Genomic DNA, 18,954 nt, shown 5'->3' with positions numbered 1-18,954 from the left:
GAAAAAGCAGATTTCAAAGGTTGTCAAACCATCCATTTCCTGGATTGTGTATTTGGTTTCTCTTCTGCATTCCAGCCCACATTAATTAGTGTTGGTGTTGGAAATGTCATGATGCTAATTACTTTTGTATCTGGGGCCACTGTGGAGCTGCCCAGATGTACTGGTCAAGATTAACATCCTGACTAGGCATAAATTAAATTTTGATTCAGTTATCATTACAATCTTATGCATGTTTCCTCGGAAGTCCTACAGAGCTCAATGGCACTTTCTCCTTAGTAAGCATGTTTAGGATTGCAGCCTCAGACTACCTATTGTAAAGCATATTGGTCATCATAAAGATAGATTACTCTTATTAAACTCTTAGTAGTCACTAAGAATACCTTTGCCAGGCAATTAAAAACTTGAGCTATAACAGGGAATGTACAATAGCTGTGTTTTATTCTACTTAATGAGGAAATTAACCAATGTCATTGAAATGAAAAATGGTATTACTACTGGGGACAATATCTCTCTCTGTGTGTGTGTGTATACACACACACACACCAAGCTCACCACATGGTGGTATTATTATTATTATTATTATTATTATTATTATTATTATTATTAACTACAGGAAATGAAAACTGAACACATTCTAGTAAGGATTAAAACAGCTCACCAATTAAACATGCATACAGAAAAATAAACTATAATAATGATACATTTCCACTGAAGCAGATATAACAGGCATATGTTGTATTATTGAAGGCAATTAATTTACAGGCAAAATAGTGCATATGGCCTGCATGAAGGGAAGTGCCAATCATTTGCCCAATCCTTCTTTGCTCTTTATTTTTTGTTCTTATGCTCTCTCTTCCTGTACCATCACACCCCATAGCAATTACCTATTCTCTGTCTTGGGGTGGGGGGAGAATAAACAGTCTATAGAAGGTGTAGGAAAGTGTGAGATGGAAAAATACCAAATCGTGCCACACCAGCAAAAAATATTTATTAGTCTATGCATAGGATCTTTGATAGCCTGTTACAAAACTGCAATGTACTATGGAATATGACCAACCAAAACATTGTTTGTTTTCAATAAAACCACAACTGCCATTTTTAAACCACATATGCTATACAACAGACATTAGTGCCATTATACACTGCTGGTGTGTATGCTCCCATTCTAGTTCTGAGCAGGATATTAACTTCTCAGCACACTCAGAGAAGCACAGCACTGCCCCAGCCTGCTGCCAAAATGCCTCCAGAACAGTGACAATGAGAGACAGATTGGACAATATTTTCATCTCCCAGCAGTGTAACACTGTCAAGCACAGTACCGACATGGACAGCTGACTACCGCTGAAAAACATGGTAGGATTTTCTAAAATATGCTTCACATGAGACAACACATTTTTTAGTGACTCATGTGAAAACCACCTAAAACAGTGAAACAGAACCTGTGGCCTCTCATATGTTGTTGAACTTGCCTCCGCAACATCAGCCAGCACGGTCAAGAATAATGAGAGTTCTAGGCTAACAAGTTTTACACAGCCATAGATTCCCCATGCCTGTATCTAAAGGAATCTGCACAATCCCAAATGAATCAGGCTATCTATCTTGTATAGTTACCATAGTAACTAAAGGAGCCCATTCCAACTCTCAGAGTTGCTTCTCTGCCCATAAAACCTCTTTCCCTGAGCATGTGGTCAAAAGCATGCCTGCCTAAAGGCCAGGATGATAATTTGTCAGGTTATACTTTGCTGAAAGCTATGTGTATTGGGGCAACAGCGGAGATTGGGGGGCAGGCAATAACTGTGTAATATTGATGCAAGCAGCATGACAGCAAAAATGTTACTGAGAGAAGCCAAAGAAAGAGCACAAGGCAAATACCAATACTTCACTGGGGAAAGACTACAGCTTTGGGAACTTTTTGTTTATTTAATTTTGCTAGGTGCTTGTTCCACATACTTTTCTTATCCTAGGTACTGCTCTATCTTAATAATTGGCCCCAAGAAAATGTTGCATGGCTAAATAGTACGAAACTGCTGAGGTGAGCTAGTCAACACTGTAATGCAGGTGTCCCCCTTCTCTTGGAGGTGTTGTTAGAATAAAAGAACAGCCTGCTGGATCAAGCCAGTGACCTATCTAGTCCAGCACCCTGTTCTAACCAGATACTGTGGAAAACCTCCAAGCAGGACCTGAATACAAAAGCACTCTCTCCTTCTATGGTTTCCAGCAACCAGGGGCATAGCTAGCTGCTGCAGCACATGGAAGGCAATTCACCCAGAGGGGCGCCACAGCGAGCTGCCCACAGAGTCCACCTGGCAGATGCAAGCCCCACACTGCCATTTGGGGCAGCACAGGGCCCCGAGCCACTGCGTCACTCCCAGGAGAGACGCGTGGCTCAGGTAAGTGTGTCATTTTGTCACCCCCTCAGGGATGACACCCTGGGCAGATCACATCCCCCGGACCTCCCTTCCTATGCCCCTGCCAGCAACTGGTATTCAGAAGCATTGTTGTCTCCAACTGTGGAGGCAGAGCATAGCCACCATGGCTAACATCCATTGATAGCCCTTTCGTCCATGAATTTGTCTAATTCTTTTTAGAAGTCATCTAGATTGGTGGCCACAACTGCCTCCTGTGGCTTAACTATGCACTGCATGAAGAAGTATTTTCATTTATCTTTCCTGAATCTTCCAGCATTCAACTTCATTGGATCTCCACATGTTGTGGTGTTATGATGGAGGGAGAAAAAGCATTTTTATATTCACAAGCTTTTGAAAGTTTGAGATTACTGTATTATAAGATGCTGCAGTACACCATCTTGAATATCCCATAGAAATGTAAGGTATTAAGTTGTGAGTAGACGTAGAAGACGGCACAGAGATTTCTCAAAGTGGTTCTTTATAGTAAGCTGGAACTGAACTGAACTGAACTGAACAACTCAGCCGGCCTGCTTTTATAGGGTGAGAACTGCAATACATAACATAAGGTATGAATGTTTAAAATAAATATCAGAACAAACATTCTCTTTCGTGCTGGCGATATGTTGTGAACCTCTCAAGTTTAGAAGGTACAAAATTTTGAAAAGAATCAAAGCTTATGAAGACTAAATAAGTATCCTAATACTTGCTTTTTCTGAAATATGTTTTTAGAGAGAGAGAGAAGGAGAGAGAGAGAGAGAGAGAGAGAGAGAGAGATGAAGAGTATATTTGCACAAAAGATTATAATGAAGGATATTTGCACTTCTGTGAAAAGTATATGTGGCCGATATACCACTTACCTTTTGTAATAAAAGAGAGCCAGAATACTTTGTGACTATGTAATATAAGTCCCCACCAAAGACATCAGCCCAGGACTTCACTCTACAGATGGGGAAGAAAAAAAGAGAGTCAGTTATTTCCATGTTTGGCAGCCAGATGAGCAGTTATGGTGCATCTGGTCACTTCAAATGCTGCAACTTCCCTCTGCCAATGTTGACTTCAGATTTTGAGGGACCCTTGAGCTAGATTCCCTCATTGGGAATTGTCATTGCCGCCTCTACCCATTTGCCTACCCTCTTCCTATGAGTCCTAGGTGGAGGCTGCTTTTCCTTCCTGCTCTAGTCACTATTTGGAGAGGGGCATGTGGACCAAGCAGCAGGAGCAAGTTGGAGGAATATGACCAGGGGGTTCTAGGGTTCAGCACTGGGGGCCTTGATGCAGTGTGGATCTTGATAGGTACCCGACAATACAGGCAGCCCCTCCTGATACCAGCCCTGCCTTTCTGCCAATACAAAGCAGCAGCTCAGAATGAACTGTATTCTCCTATATATAATTTTGAATAATTTAACAGGCAACTGACTATAGGACTAACGTTCCATATGTCTAGTAAGCAGGGTGGTTTTGCTGGCTTGCTTGGATTAATTAAGTCAAGTTGTCTCCACACCAGGAATGGGCAGTCTGTTGCTTTCTTGATGTTATTGGACTCCAACTCCTGCTAGCCCTAGCTGGACTACATGGAGTTGGATTACTGATGTGTGAAGCAGGGTTGAGGAACCTCCACATGTTGTTGGATTACAAGGGGCAGAAAAGCAGCAGTTCAGAAGAGTTGGTGACCAGAGGTTCTATGCACATCAGCCACCATGGTAACAGTTAAGGGAGACAGCTATGAAACTTAATCGCTTTGCCATATTTCCATATTGTTGAGTAATAACTGGATGGAATCAATGAAGTTTAAACAGGAGAAAACCACAGTGTATGACTTGTGTTCCATGGCTGCAATCCTGTGCACAGTTAAACTTCTTAAATCCCTTTATTTCAGTAGTTTTTAAACAGCCTTACTGTAGGATTGCAGCCAAAAATTTTGAAACCTCCATTTCTGAGGCTAGGTTGTGTTCCTGTGTAATATTTATCATTGGAGGCATAAAGCTGTTCTTTGTTTAAACAGTCCCATGACACTGTACTGTGAATTGTTTATTTTCTTCCAGCAACATATGCCAGCACTCATATAAGATGTGGGGGGAAAGTGCTTATTTTCTTACAAGATTGTGATCAATTGTACATTTACTGTAGGTCCTTGGGACAGCGTATTGCGAACAGTGCAAGGTTTGGTTTCTTCCTGATGTGTTTGTAATGTAAATCAAAGAGCAAGGGGGCTTCCATATTTACACCTCAAAGTGTGCATGGCAAAGATAAAGAGGGCCAAAACTGAACACCCTTTTAACGCCTCAGAAACATGCTTTAGATATAATTGGGGCACATTCACATTTGAAAACACAACTCTGCAAGGATCGCATATAGTTTGGGCCTAGGTGAGGTATAACTAGGAACATCTGGGTCTTCCAAGGGCCTACACAGATTATTTTTCACCTGTGCTTGATGGGAATATTTCTGATGTTCTAGGGGTTCCAGAGCAGTGGAGGCTGGATCTTAGGGTGAATGGCGCACTGGCCCGCCGACCCTAGTCTGCTCTCAGTCAGCTCCCGCCTTCCAGCCTTCCTATTTACAACCAGCCTGGGAGTGTATGTGTTTATCAGTTTCCTACTCCATAGTCTCAAGTGTTGCCCCTTGAAGAATTCAGCAGGGAGGATGGTAGGGCAGGTTTTTTCCAGCCAGAACTTGCCAGAACTCTCAAGTGGGCACCATTGCCATTATAAGGGAACAAGGAAGGTGTTCACGGTGAGTTCTGGCACCTCTTTTTCTAGAAAAATAGCACTAGAGGATGGGAACCAAAAACTAATGAGTCGGCTCTGCCTCTTATTGGCTCTAGTTTTACCTCCTGTTGTCGTCCCTGCCTTCTGCCCTACCATTCCCATTGGGCACTAGCCACCACTGTTTGAGAGTATGAAAGAAACAAAGCAGGAAAGGAATATAAGGAGCCAGCTCTCCAAGCTAGGCCTATGAATGAGGTCACTTTCTTGTTTTGACTTGGCTGAAGCCTTTGCCACCATGTACAAAAAATGTCACTTGTGAAGCAACCTGAGGGTACCAGTACTTCTGCCTTATAAATAAATAAATAAATAAATAAATAAATAAGTAGTTGTTTGTAAAATTCCATGGGCAGAGTAGGAGGATAAGAAGCACCTGCTTATAATCCCTCTTCTTCCCATTCCCTTCCCCACCTCAATCTATTTCTCTGTATTCCTATCATGCAACCTCCTTCCCATTATGTGCCACTTGCATTTCCGCTTTTTTGGGTAATGTGTGTCAACAGGAAAAAGAGAGGGTATAAAATTTTCATATGCCAATTTATATGTATAGATACAAATTTAGAATTAATTACTGTGATCTGAGTAAAAAATACAGTCATCTTCTGTGGATGACTGTGGTCACATTGTGGTTGTGGGCTTACAACAACACAACTTAGGTGCCTGCTCACTCTGCTGTCCTGGTGTCAACGGCTGCTGGACAACTGAATAAGAATAATAATAATTTTATTATTTGTACCCCACCCACCTGACTGGGTGGCTTCCAGCATATACAGTAACATCATAAAACATCAAACATTAAAAATTTCCCTATACAGTGGTACCTTGGGTTACATACGCTTCAGGTTACATACGCTTCAGGTTACAGACTCCGCGAACCCAGAAATAGTACCTCGGGTTAAGAACTTTGCTTCAGGATAAGAACAGAAATCGTGCTCCGACGGCGCAGCAGCAGCGGGAGGCCCCATTAGCTAAGGTGGTACCTCAGGTTAAGAACAGTTTCAGGTTAAGTACGGACCTCCGGAACGAATTAAGTACTTAACCTGAGGTACCACTGTACAGGGCTGCCTTCAGATGTCTTCTAAAGATTGTATAGTCACTAACTTTGATGACTACTTGTGCTCCTTTGACCAGACAGCCCTTCAAACAGAAAACTCCTTCAAATAAAGCAAGGGATGGAAAACTCAGGCCAAGGGGCTGAATGTGGCCTTCCAAACGTCTTTCTCTGGCCCTTGAGACTCTCGCTAGGCCATGCCCCACATTCGTCCTCCCCCCTCCCCCTCCCCTCTTTTTTTGCCTAGCTGGAATATGTCCTTGAACAGCAACAAAATCTGTTTCTTGCCTGAAGAGATTATGTTAAAATTTCTGACTTGCATGAGGTTAGACTATAGCCTATTGTACAAAGAGAAGAGTTGCATTAATCGCTCTACGCACTTTGTACACCTGGCCTTGCCTACAACCAACATCCAGTGGCCCCTGAAAATATTTCCCAGCCCCTGAAATAGAAGACAGCCCTTCAGCAGACCTTGAAATATAGGGGTGCTGTTTGTAAAGCAAGACACATGTCCACCCTGTGCCTCTTGCGTCCTGTAATGCCACCTGCTTTTCATTTTTTTCTCCTCTTTGCTACAAGGGAGGGAAGGCTCGGGTTGTGTGGCTAGGCCCAGAAAAAGACAGAAGGGAAGAGATTTCCAGTATGGGCTTCCCAAAACGGCTGAAATTGCTTCAAGACTCTTTCAGACAACCTCACTCACCAACCCCCTCACCTTCAGCCAGCCAGCTATAACTAGGCCGGAGTGGTGGCAGGAAGGGAGAAGCTCTGATCGGTGGTGCTCATTTTAAACCCGCTAATTAAGGCAGGGCTGCATCATTTTTATTTGCCTTAGGCCTTGGGGTGCTGGCTTCATTGTGACATTATGCTCCAGCATTCACAACCACCTTTCTAGCTTTATAGATTTCAGGAAAGAAAAGAAAGGCACAGCAAAAATTGGCAATGCACTGTGGAAGCCTTTAGGAAAACAAGGGTTTAGGACATACTGTAGTAAACCAAGCAGGGTTGGTAGCTGTTAGGTATTTTACCTGCCCACTGTACCCTCAGGTTCGGTATCAGGTATTTACTTGAATAATGGCTGCGAGCCTCACCATGTCCACTCAGAAGTAAGTCCCATTGACTTCAGTGGTGCTTACTCACAGGTATGTGGGGTTAGGATTTCTACGTCAATCAAATATGGTGACTGGGGGCAGCAGGGGGAGGGGAGGTTACATTTATTTCTGTTTATCACACAAGCTGACCTGTTAAGTCTTTCCCCTGATCCACCATGCTGCACTTTCTGAGCCACACCTGATTCTTAGCAGAGGTGGGGTTTTTTTTTTATTTTTTTAAAAATAACATCTCAGCTTGTCCTGCATCCTGAGGCGGGATGACTTCACTAAGAGCAGTTATAGATGCTACAGCTCTATACAGCCAAGCACATGCCTGGTTACTGCTGGGTAAGGTTGACAATTCAGGCTGATAATACCCAAAAGGGAGGTTGTGCAGGATGTGTGCACATCCAAAGCTGGCACACATTCCCTGCACTCCTTCATTTCCAGAATATTCTTGCACCGGATTACCATTTTTAATAAGAAATTGGTGATTTCAAGTGAGTAAATTGAAAAACTCCTAAAAGAAAAGTACTTTTTTTGAGAAGGGTACAGAAAGTAAGATGCATGCCGGTAGGCCAGTGACGCCGAACACCAGATTCAGGATGACCATATTTAACATCCACTACACTTGTACATTGCATTCATATCAAGCAGCATAAGAAGTAAATGGCAGGATGGGAGTATTTTTGTTCTTGAAAGGAAAGAGAAGGCCTACCTATGAGATGGTGCATTAAACAGCAACAGAGGTAGCTTGGGGAGACAGCAAAGGGCTAAGTAACACAAACAAGCAAAAGGGAAGGCCACTTACGTTTCGAGTGGTATCTTTGTCTGAGACCTGGTAAAGGGCAGGAGGCAGGCGAGTGAGAGAAAAAGCCACAGGAGGCCACCTGGCAGCATCCTCCACACCAAAACTATCAGCAGCAAGATCAATTGCATAGACCGAGGGATCCTTGACCTTGTTTCCTTCCCTTAGGATGGTCCTCCTGGCATCAGGTAGGCAGTCCCCAGCATGGTGTTCTGCTGGGGTAAGGGTGGGAGAGCAAAAAACGGGGAATACCTAAGCCTTCATCCTATCGTAATTGTGTTGTGGCATCGCTTCTCTTCCCCACCCCTCTCCAAACAGGCTACAGCTCCCTGAAGGAACCGGCACCTGAATCTGCTGGGTTCAAGTCAGATGGGGCAACTCAAAGAGATCCACCACCCCATGGCTGCGAAGGGCAATAGTGGACATCCAACTTCTGTGCCCTGCAGGAATGGCAGACTGAGGGGAACTCTGGAAACAGCAGAAGCAGCAGTATCTACGTAATCCACTGCCGGCCCTTTAATCCCCTCGTAGAGCAGCAACAGCAGCAGATTTAGGGAACTGGAGTGGGATAAAATCAGCTAGGATTACTCTGATTTCCGAAGACAGGCATCAGTCTGTCCAATCAGAGCTTGGAACAGCCAACTCCAAGCTCACAGCATCACGACTTCAGAAATAAAAAAAGCCTCCTGCCCTTTGATCCCTGCAGAGCATTTTTCATGATATCATAGTGGGCATCAGCATATTTGTCTACCATATTTCCTGCTCTGCCCTCCAAATCAAATTTAGCTCTTTGTATCTGGCTCCTTCTCCTTGTTGGTAGCTTAGTTTAGTTTATTAAATTTCTTGGATGCCTTTTTGAATAAAAAAAATCCAATTGTGTCTTACAGCAATTAAAATACACAAAAGTTGTATATATTCTGAACTAACAAGCCTGTTCTTTGTGAAATCTATGCAGTCCTAATAGGATCCAAGGAAAGAATTAGAACATGGAGCGGAAACTTATCTTGGCCGTCCGTCATATCAGAATTTTCAGTGGCATATTATTTTGTGAATTATAGTTATCTAGATTCCAGTCTAGAGACACACATTCATGGGCAACTGTTCAGGGACTGTATGGCAGTGCTGGGTGGGTCCAGATGTAAAAGTGGGCAGAGCGACGCATGTGACCATGTGACTTGCATTGCTGAGGAGTAGGCAAAGCTCAAGCCACATAAAGTCAGTAGTTTCTACAACACACATCTCTACAACCTGGTAAACGGAAGACATCATCAAAGTTCAATAATGTATTTTAGTCAGGCCAAAGAATTCAAGGTCAATGTGGAGTATGGTTGATGGCCTGGTGCAGGACAGAATCCTAAGGGGCAGGAAGGAAGGAAGGTGTGAAGGACTATTTTTTGCTCCCAGGGTTCAGATTCCCGAGCTAACTAGCTTAATTCTCATACTTTGCAAGGTATGAATCACACTCCATGGATACCAAAAAAGTAGAGTACTGTTCTCACCCATTTCCAGCTGGCAATGAAGTGCAGGGGTAGCAAAATGTTAGAGTATTAGCTTCCATGTAAATAAATTAACACCCTTGGTAGATGAAGGCTAGAAACCATGCCAGGTGACCTTTCGGTCAGCCCTTAGAAGAAAAAATAGCCAGTGTGGTGTAGTGGTTAAGAGCGGTAGTTTCGTAATCCTGGGTAACCGGGTTCGCGTCTCCGCTCCTCCACATGCAGCTGCTGGGTGACCTTGGGCCAGTCACACTTCCTTGAAGTCTCTCAGCCCCACTCACCTCACAGAGTGTTTGTTGTGGGGGAGGAAGGGAAAGGAGAATGTTAGCCGCTTTGAGACTCCTTAAAAGGGGGTGAAAGGCGGGATATCAAATCCAAACTCTTCTTCTTCTTCTATATGTGCCAAGTGTATACAAAGGACACTGTTAGATTCTAGTACCAGTGTGCAACACAAGGCTTCCCTGAATCTGTTGGGTCTCTTCCTGATACCTCAAGGCTCACCAGGTCTTTGCAAAGGCCTTTAAGACAGTGTCTTCAGAGCACAGGAAAGGGTGCATATTATAGAAAGGGCCTGGGGCCCTCATCACAACCATCATCACTTCATCATGAGGGTTTTAATGGGGGGCAGGTGTCAGTCAGCAACTGATCTATGCTATGCAGGTTGAAATGTTTCAAAAGTTCATTGTATTCAGGTCACTCTGGGCATTGGCATGGACATGACCTATATAACCATAATTGAACAGCACATCTATGGGAACATTCAGGGCCTCAGCGAGACCCACAACCATCAAGGTTAGGTCAGGCTTTTCTCTTGTTTCTGTTGGCTTTTAATTTTGTATTTTGGTTAAAGGGAAAATATGGTAAAATATAAGGAGAATTCCCTGGATGTTTGAGGCAAGTACTCTTTGGTGATAGAATCTCAGCAGAGATTTAAAATCACAAAACATGCAGCAAAGTAAAGCATAGAAATATAGACTGTTTGACCTTTTAAATATCCCCTTCTAAGTTTCTTCCAAAGTTTCTGAAATGAGTATGAGTATGAGTCTGAGTATGAGTCGAGAGTATGAGTATGAGTCGAGAGTGGATTTCATGGTCTTTATTCAGCTCACAGTGGTGAGGAGGAATGGAAGTTCCCGCAGGATGTCTGCTTTATAGACATTATTTACATAATAGGCCCCACGTGATTGGCTAATTCCGGGATTCTCCTGTAGGCCAATCAGGTTGTGGATTCACTTCCACCTGGAGCTGGATTGGGTGGTTCCTGCAGACCAATCATACTGCTGCATTGTTCTAGGACCAATCAGACTGCTGCATTCTGAATCCTATTGTTCTAGGACCAATCAGACTGCTGCATTCTGAATCCTATTGTTCTAGGACCAATCAGACTGCTGCATTTTGGATCCTATTGTTCTAGGACCAATCAGACTGCTGCAGTTTGGATCCTATTCAACTCAGTACAAAATAGTTTCCCACTTCCCTTAGCATAGAAAGAGACCACACATTTGGCAAGTTAACAAATGATTTATTTACTCTTCAAAGGTCAGATTCATGTGCTTTTCCATAGAGCAGCAAGAAATGGCAGGCAGCATAACTTGGTTTCAAAATGGTAAATGCTTCTAAATTATTTGTATAGAAAGACAAAGATGACTTGCTAAAGCCATACAATCTATACTTGGAGCATCCAGCTTAGGCATCCTTGCCGGTATGGTTCACATAGTGGAAAGGAGGATGGTGGAAAGTGAAGAGGGTGGAAAACAAAGAATTTGGTATTCCTTCCTCCCAAGGTAAGGGTGTGTGACCTAGCTAAGCCTCGTAGAACAGCTTACTCTATGCTCTTAACCCCTTCATGCATAAATTAGAGCTAAGCATGTTGGTTATATGAGGCTGATTTATCCCAGTTTTATTATTTCAGTTCTTAACCACTGAGTAGATGTACACACTCCCTATCTGTCACTTCCTTTGATCTTGCTGTCAGATGCAGACCAGTATCAGAACTGCTTTTTTTGGTGGGCTCAGCCTCACCAGGCCTCAACATATGCAACCAGCCCAGTTTCCAAACCATTTCAGTCTTCTGATTTCATAAGGCTGTTAGCCTAAAATGCTGTCAGCTTTTAAAGTGACACATGACTCCACATTTTGCTGCTTCTGCAATAGACTAATGTGATTACACTTCTGTGGTTTGAAGGAGAATTGCTATTCTGTGCTGTCTCTGTGGTTGCACAAAAGACAGGATTCATGTTGCTTACTAGTCCCTTGCTCATGCACTCATTTACAGTCCAGAGAAAATTAATTTTGAAAAATGGTGGTTGCTGCTTTGTACTTTGAAGGCTGTCTGAAAGGCTGAATGGAAGAGTAATGGTTCACAGCAGGAGGCTGAGTTAGTGGGAAGCATCAAGGGAGTCGCAATAGTCATCAGTGTGAAATTCCTCTCATTTAAGTTCGTCATCAGTCTTTTGGAAGGGAAAAGGAAAATGCATGTTAATGAAATTCAGACATGAGAAGAACTGAAAACATCATGCATAACAACAGAGAACAGGAAAGATAATACAAAAGGATTTAGGATATGATTAATCTAAATGTATGCATGTCTAAGCATCTCTGAAATTATCAGTCTGAGTACCTCTGAAACAAAGGAAACTCCAGCTGACTGCAGGTAAAAATGAAAATAATTTCTGTACAATGGCATATGTATTAATTAGTTTGTTAGTGTGGCTTGAGGAGATTCAGGGGCTCTGTAGTGACAGCTTCTAAACTCCTCTGCTTAAAGAGTGAAATTATTTCACTAACTGAGAACCTCCTCCTGTTACCTAACGCCACTGACCCAAGAAGTCAATCACACTTAGGAATGATTCACACATTACTTTATTTGAGGGGTATGTAAACACAAGGAGGTATAGTCTTGGGCATCACAGACATATACTCATTAGAAAAGCAGGACTGGCTATGCCTTTCTGAGGGAAGTAACACATGGCAGACCCAAAGTTGCTACCTAAAGAAGTCACCATGGGTCATGTGTTTTCTCCATCCTTGCATAGTTTTACTTACCCTGCCTATGTGTGGCATTGTCATGTTTCCTAGTCTCTGTTCCCCATCATTGGTTGCTTGCTGATGGCAGGCTTGCAGATGGGGCAAGACGGGAGTCTGTGATGAGGAATAAGGATTGGGAAATGCATAATCTGACAATATTATAGGAAGGGTAGGTAAAACAGGTTCATATCTGCAAGAGGGACGCTGCCAATAATAAACTCACATTTACCACCACATGCTATGTAATGTGTAAAGGGGCTCTTAGCAGCCATGAAGCAAAACCAGCTGGACACAATAGTGATCGAAATTTCCAAGGATTAAAGCCACGTCCAGTGGCAGACTACAGAGAATGCAAGATATGTAGAGCAGGGGTGGCAAACTGATGGCCCCCAAAATCCAAAAACTATTGGAGGGCCACAGGTTATCCATCCCTGCTCCACACATCTCTGATCCAACTCCCGGTGGTCCAGCTCCCATCATCCCTAACCACTGGCTTTGTTGTCTGGGGCTGGCAGATAACAAACTTGCCTACTTGAAATGAAGCTCTCAATCTCAGGGTCATGAGTTTGAACCCCACATTGGGCGAAAGATTCCTGCATTGCAAGGGGTTGTACTAGATGATCCTAGTGGTCCCTTCCAACTCCATAAGAGCAAACGACATTTGTTGTTGTTGTTTAGTCGTTTAGTCGTGTCCGACTCTTCGTGACCCCATGGACCAGAGCACGCCAGGCACTTCTGTCTTCCACTGCCTCCCGCAGTTTAGTCAAACTCACGCTGGTAGCTTCGAGAACACTATCCAACCATCTCGTCCTCTGTCGTCCCCTTCTCCTTGTGCCCTCCATCTTTCCCACCATCAGGGTCTTTTCCAGGGAGTCTTCTCTTCTCATGAGGTGGCCAAAGTCTTGGAGCCTCAGCTTCATGATCTGTCCTTTCAGTGAGCACTCAGGGCTGATTTCCTTCAGAATGGAGAGGTTTGATCTTCTTGCAGTCCGTGGGACTCTCAAGAGTCTCCTCCAGCACCATAATTCAAAAGCATCAATTCTTCGGCGATCAGCCTTCTTGATGGTCCAGCTCTCACTTCCATACATGACTACTGGGAAAACCATAGCTTTTACTATACAGACCTTTGTTGGCAAGGTGATGTCTCTGCTTTTTAAGATGCGGTCTAGGTTTGTGATTGCTTTTCTCCCAAGAAGCAGGCGTCTTTTAATTTTGTGGCTGCTGTCACCATCTGCAGTGATCATGGAGCCCAAGAAAGTAAAATCTCTCACTGCCTCCATTTCTTCCCCTTCTATTTGCCAGGAGGTGATGGGACCAGTGGCCATGATCTTCGTTTTTTTGATGTTGAGCTTCAGACCATATTTTGCGCTCTCGTCTTTCACCCTCATTAAAAGGTTCTTTAATTCCTCCTCACTTTCTGCCATCAAGGTTGTGTCATCTGCATATCTGAGGTTGTTGATATTTCTTCCAGCGATCTTAATTCCGGCTTGGGATTCATCCAGCCCAGCCTTTCACCTGATGAATTCTGCATATAAGTTAAATAAGCAGGAAGACAATACACAGCCTTGTCGTACTCCTTCCCCAATTTTGAACCAATCAGTTGTTCCATATTCAGTTCTAACTGTAGCTTCTTGTCCCACATAGATTTCTCAGGAGACAGATGAGGTGATCAGGCACTCCCATTTCTTTAAGAACTTGCCATAGTTTGCTGTGGTCGACACAGTCAAAGGCTTTTGCATAGTCAATGAAGCAGAAGTAGATGTCTTTCTGGAACTCTCTAGCTTTTCCATAATCCAGCGCATGTTTGCAATTTGGTCTCTGGTTCCTCTGCCTCTTGTGAGCTGTGAGGGCTGGTTTTGAGGGCTGGTTTTTATTTATTTTTTGCAAGTTTTGGGGGAAGAAAATAAGAAATGAAATAGAACCCTCTAGTAAAACAAGATATATTTACCATAACATATAACTTACTATTTTAAAACTCTTGGCTCATTTTTTTATTTTTTTATTTTTTTCTGATAACTGTATGATTTTCCTCCAATTTATGAAACAAGCTTCTGTGAATTCATACCAATACCCATTGGTAGGTGCTTCCCCCACTATCATCTAAATTTAGATTTGCTTAAGCAGTCCAGGATAAGGCAAGCATTTTCTCACCCGAAGCATTTTCAGCTGAGGATATCCATTGTTATTCTTAGCAGCAGCAGCAGCAGCAGGATGCCCAGAGAGCAAAAAGAGGGAGGGGGAGGGGAAAACACCAAGCACAGATCTGAGAGAGTAAAGCAGCATTTTCCATCATTAACAGAATTTTTAATATTTTTTTTTAAATAGAGCAGATGTTTCATTTTTCTCTCTCCCTTTTTGTACGGTAAATGTCAGCTTCCTCCCTGCTTTCCCCCATCACATGCTGTTAGACAGATTCCCTCCTCTCCCTCCCTGCTGAATCATTTGCTCCCCTTATCTAACAGCCATGCAAAGTGCTAAACCTAATCTTTTCACTTCACGTCAACATAACTAAAAAAGAATTTGATTGCTAAGGGAGAATGCATTAAAAAAAGAACGTAAGGGAAAGAGATTAAGATTCACTATATGGGAGTAAAATAGATCCTGGGAGAGAGAGAATGAAATTGTGTTTACTTAGTGTTTCTGGGCCTGGCATTAGGGCAAGTGAGGAGCATTTTGTGTCATGGAAGAGCCGTATTGGGCAGCATCTAAATGTTGTGAATAAGATGAGTAATAAACAATTAATGTATTGCGATTTATGCTTACTCCTGTGGAGATGCCTGTGGGATTTTCTGCTTCAGCATCCATCTGCCTCAGCTGCAATCTTATGTACGCTTACTCGGGAGTAAGCCCCATTGAGCACACATGCTGAAGAAGCATTCATCTGTGATCAAGTTCCAGGAGTCTCTCCCCTCAGTTACCAAGGTACTTTTGCATTCACAGTGCACAGCTTTTCTTGGTGTGCAGCTGTGAGAGCTGAAGATGTGGAAGTTGAAAAATGAGGAAGCTAAACATGTTAGGGGGGTATGTGCTTATTAAGCACTTAAATGACAAGCAATGCCAGGGACGGTGCATAAGGGTGCGATGCACTCAGTTTCCATACCTAGCACAAACTGCCCAAATAATACTAAAACCCCTCCTTCTTTAGGGCCAGAATCTCCTCTTTTTCACCTTTATCTTCCTATTTCATTTCATCCTTGTAAATACTGTTGCAATTTCTGATGAGTCAGATACTGACTTTTTATGTAAACCACTTGTAATTTTTCTCATCTGACAATCTCACAGGGCTGGAAGGAGTCCTTTGGTTGCCTTTAAATATTTCATTCAATAATGTAATGTAATCATTTATGATAAATTGTATTCTAAGAGAAGGGTATCTTGGGGTACAGCTAAACCTGTGGATTTTGCCTCTATTTGGTGACCATTTGCTACTTGTATGATAGGTCAATTATGGTGATGGCAACTCCCAATGAAATACATCTTTATTTTGTATTAATAACATTAATTTAGTTTTTTCCTGTATCAGATTCTGGATCACTGTGTAGTCTCTTGAGAATGTACTTTATTTTGAGCTAACAGCTGTGAACCCAGGGGAAGTGTTACACTTCTTTTATCTTATTTTTTAAAAAATTATTTCATATTTCTTACTGAACTATTTTAACTGCATGATAAAGTTTTGATTTTTTTAAAGCAATCTTTTACCCTACATTCCTTCTTCTACAGACAATGCAAAACAGTTAGTCTGGAGTCCCAACTCAGAGAATAGTGGCATTTTATAATGGATGTAAAGATAGAAGTTTTCTGTTTTAAAGATAGTCAGGTCCTGCTTTTACTTTTGAGCCCAACACTTGCACTTACGAGCCTACTGACGTCAGCACTATGGGGACAAGGCTCACAGCAGCATTCCTATAATTTGGCAACCTTGCAAAGGATTTGACCTTGCTCCTCAAAACTATGGAGTGCACACTCTCAGCACAATCAGTGTTCAATATTTCATCAATGAAAATATATTTACAATTTTCCTCCCCCGTCCCCCAACATGAGGGAAAGAGAGAGAACTTCAGCTAAGTATCTGAGACAGTGGAGATCCAGTTAAGTGTGCCAGTCCAGGTAACTATTAACACTTTATTAATCCCTTTGGGCTTTACTCACTAGACTCCTCTGACTTCAATTCAGAGCTTTCAAATTGACCAGATCAATCATAAGTCTGGACTGAGTTTGAAATAGACTATCTAGAAACCCTCCGAGAAAGCTTAATTGGCTGGCAACTTGATTTGCAGGACAATACAAAATACTCTGGCAAAAGGAAATGAGCAGAGCACCCTACGCATTGCAGAACACACTGAACGCAACTGCCAATCTGACTGACTTCCCTTTGACTCCACTAAGTCACCTGCCTGAAGAAGAAACTTCTGCAAAGTATTTTTCTGCTTGGTGTTGTAGAATTCTTCCCCAATATAAATCAGATTTTTTCCAGCCACACAGCAATAGATTTGTCTCATTCGACGGTATTGTTCAGACAATCATTAGATCAGCATATATTTCAGTATATCTGTTATACCAGTGAGCTCACTGTACTAGAGAGCTGCAGGTTTGTGACCTGATCAGTATTGCCAAGTCTCCTAAAATCTCTATCTGTAGCCCACTGGCCTTTAGTTTGTCTGAAGGCTTTGTGTGCTGCCTCAGTTTACCTAGTTTAGTCTGTCGGGCCCTAGTATGGGAGACTCTGTGAGCCTATGTTGCAGCTGCTATTAATTCGGAGGAGAGATGGAGAAGGATGGGCAAGGAACCTGCAGGCCCCAAAGAAAAGGTTTTGTGCCTGCCCTGTGATATTTTTCTAAACTGAGAGAGAACAGTGAATCATCACTGTAAGAACTTAGCAGAATCAGGTCTGAAGGGCTGAGCAAGAAGGCGCTCAAGGGCAGAGGAAAACTGGAGCTGCTGGACTTCTTGCAGTTCCTTGCTGGCTGGGACAAACACAAGCCAAGGTCTTTGTCAGACACTGTATGTTTAGTCAGATATGTGGGTGTGGGTGGTTATTCTGGCTTGTGTTTTTTTTAAAAAAAACCCTATCTATACCCCTCAGATGTAAGCCTGCAAACACTAAAATGCTAATAGTATATGGTTTCAGGAGTTGTTCTGTTTCCTCTATGAAACAGAGCAACTTCCACTGACCAACTATAGTGAATTATAACAAATGTAAAAGGATGTTATTTCTCAAAAATTATTAGGCAGTGCAATTTTTTAACTATTTGGCGTGCAGCTCCTGGCTCAGAACCAAGAACATACTCAGGAAAAGGCACATCAGCATTCCTTCCTCTCAATCTCCAGTCACACTTTCTATTTTCCATCAAGTCCCTTATTAGTTTAGTCAGCTGCCAGTTTTCATACATGACCCATCTTCTTTCTGCATGGGGCAATGTCTGCTTTGAAGGAAAATGTTCACATAGATTTACTCATCTTCTTCTTTTGAGCCCCATTGAAATGCCCTTAAAGGATTGGAGCAGTTTTTTTGCTGTGCATTTGAAAAACATGGAATCATAAGGTTAGAAACCCACTGAAGCACCCAAGGATGATGTTAACATGAATGGGAGCCAGAGGTTTCTTCTGCACTTCTGATTGCTGAAGCCCGCAATGTGCTGTGCAGTTGACTGACAGGGCTTGAAGTGTGCTATGTATAGGGCTTCACAGTGCTTTGCAAGACCTGACAATCAGCAGATCGCGGGTGCCTTGTGTGTTGTGCCTTTGCACACATGGTTTGATTTTACAAACCATGCAGGCAAAAATGGGTCCCCTGACATCATGGTGATGTCAGACAAATGGCAGGTGTGCAGCGCCACCCACCTGTCAAATTAGGCCTAGTCGTCCTGTGCACATGTATGCATTGGACTATGGCATAGAGTGACAGCTTTAAGCTCAGCTTGCTTGGGCAATGTCAAGAAGTATCCAGATGTTTCATAACGAACCCCCTTTTTCCCCTGCCACTGACTGAAAACCACTCTGCTTGCTAAATCTGAAAATCCACAAGAATAAAAAGCGTTACCTGTCTTCCCTGGTGTATTGTACAAAATGGATATTACAGCCTGACAACTTCTAAGCTACTTTACATCTGCAGAGGAGCCAAGATGCCAGAGCAACCCAGCGCTGATCCATTTTATGCACAAATAATAATCTTGATAGAACGCTGATCTGCAGAATTACAAAAGGTGTTTAAAACTCTGATCTTCCTTGTTCACTCTCAAAGGCTGTGCTCAGTAAGGGAATGAAGAATAAATCAAGGAGAATGCAATAATGGCTGAAAACAGACAAGCTTT

At 42.7% G+C, this 18,954-nt stretch overlaps 2 protein-coding genes across 2 annotated transcripts in view; one reads left to right on the top strand and one right to left on the bottom strand.

Moving 5' to 3' along the window:
• Nucleotides 1–8,332, bottom strand: part of CACNA2D4 (calcium voltage-gated channel auxiliary subunit alpha2delta 4) — a 166,092-nt gene extending 157,760 nt beyond the window's left edge. Inside the window, exons 1-2 of the mRNA XM_083700047.1 lie at nt 8,124–8,332; nt 3,266–3,347 (exon numbers count right to left, since the gene is read on the bottom strand). Coding sequence (XP_083556173.1) covers nt 3,266–3,347; nt 8,124–8,251 — 210 coding nt within the window. The 5' untranslated portion in view covers nt 8,252–8,332. The remainder of the gene's footprint in view (nt 1–3,265; nt 3,348–8,123) is intronic.
• A 2,796-nt stretch (nt 8,333–11,128) lies between these two features.
• The window catches only part of LOC310826186 (tigger transposable element-derived protein 1-like), a 1,677,490-nt gene continuing 1,669,664 nt past the window's right edge, over nt 11,129–18,954 (top strand). Inside the window, exon 1 of the mRNA XM_083700905.1 lies at nt 11,129–11,272. The gene's annotated coding sequence lies outside the window, so the exon portion shown is untranslated. The remainder of the gene's footprint in view (nt 11,273–18,954) is intronic.

This window comes from Podarcis gaigeae (assembly GCF_964106915.1).
Source record: "Podarcis gaigeae genome assembly, chromosome: 10".
In the NCBI taxonomy this organism is placed as follows: Eukaryota; Metazoa; Chordata; class Lepidosauria; order Squamata; family Lacertidae; genus Podarcis; species Podarcis gaigeae.
The sequence above is the reverse complement of the archived record's forward strand: the minus strand, read 5'-3'. Positions and strand labels throughout refer to the sequence as shown.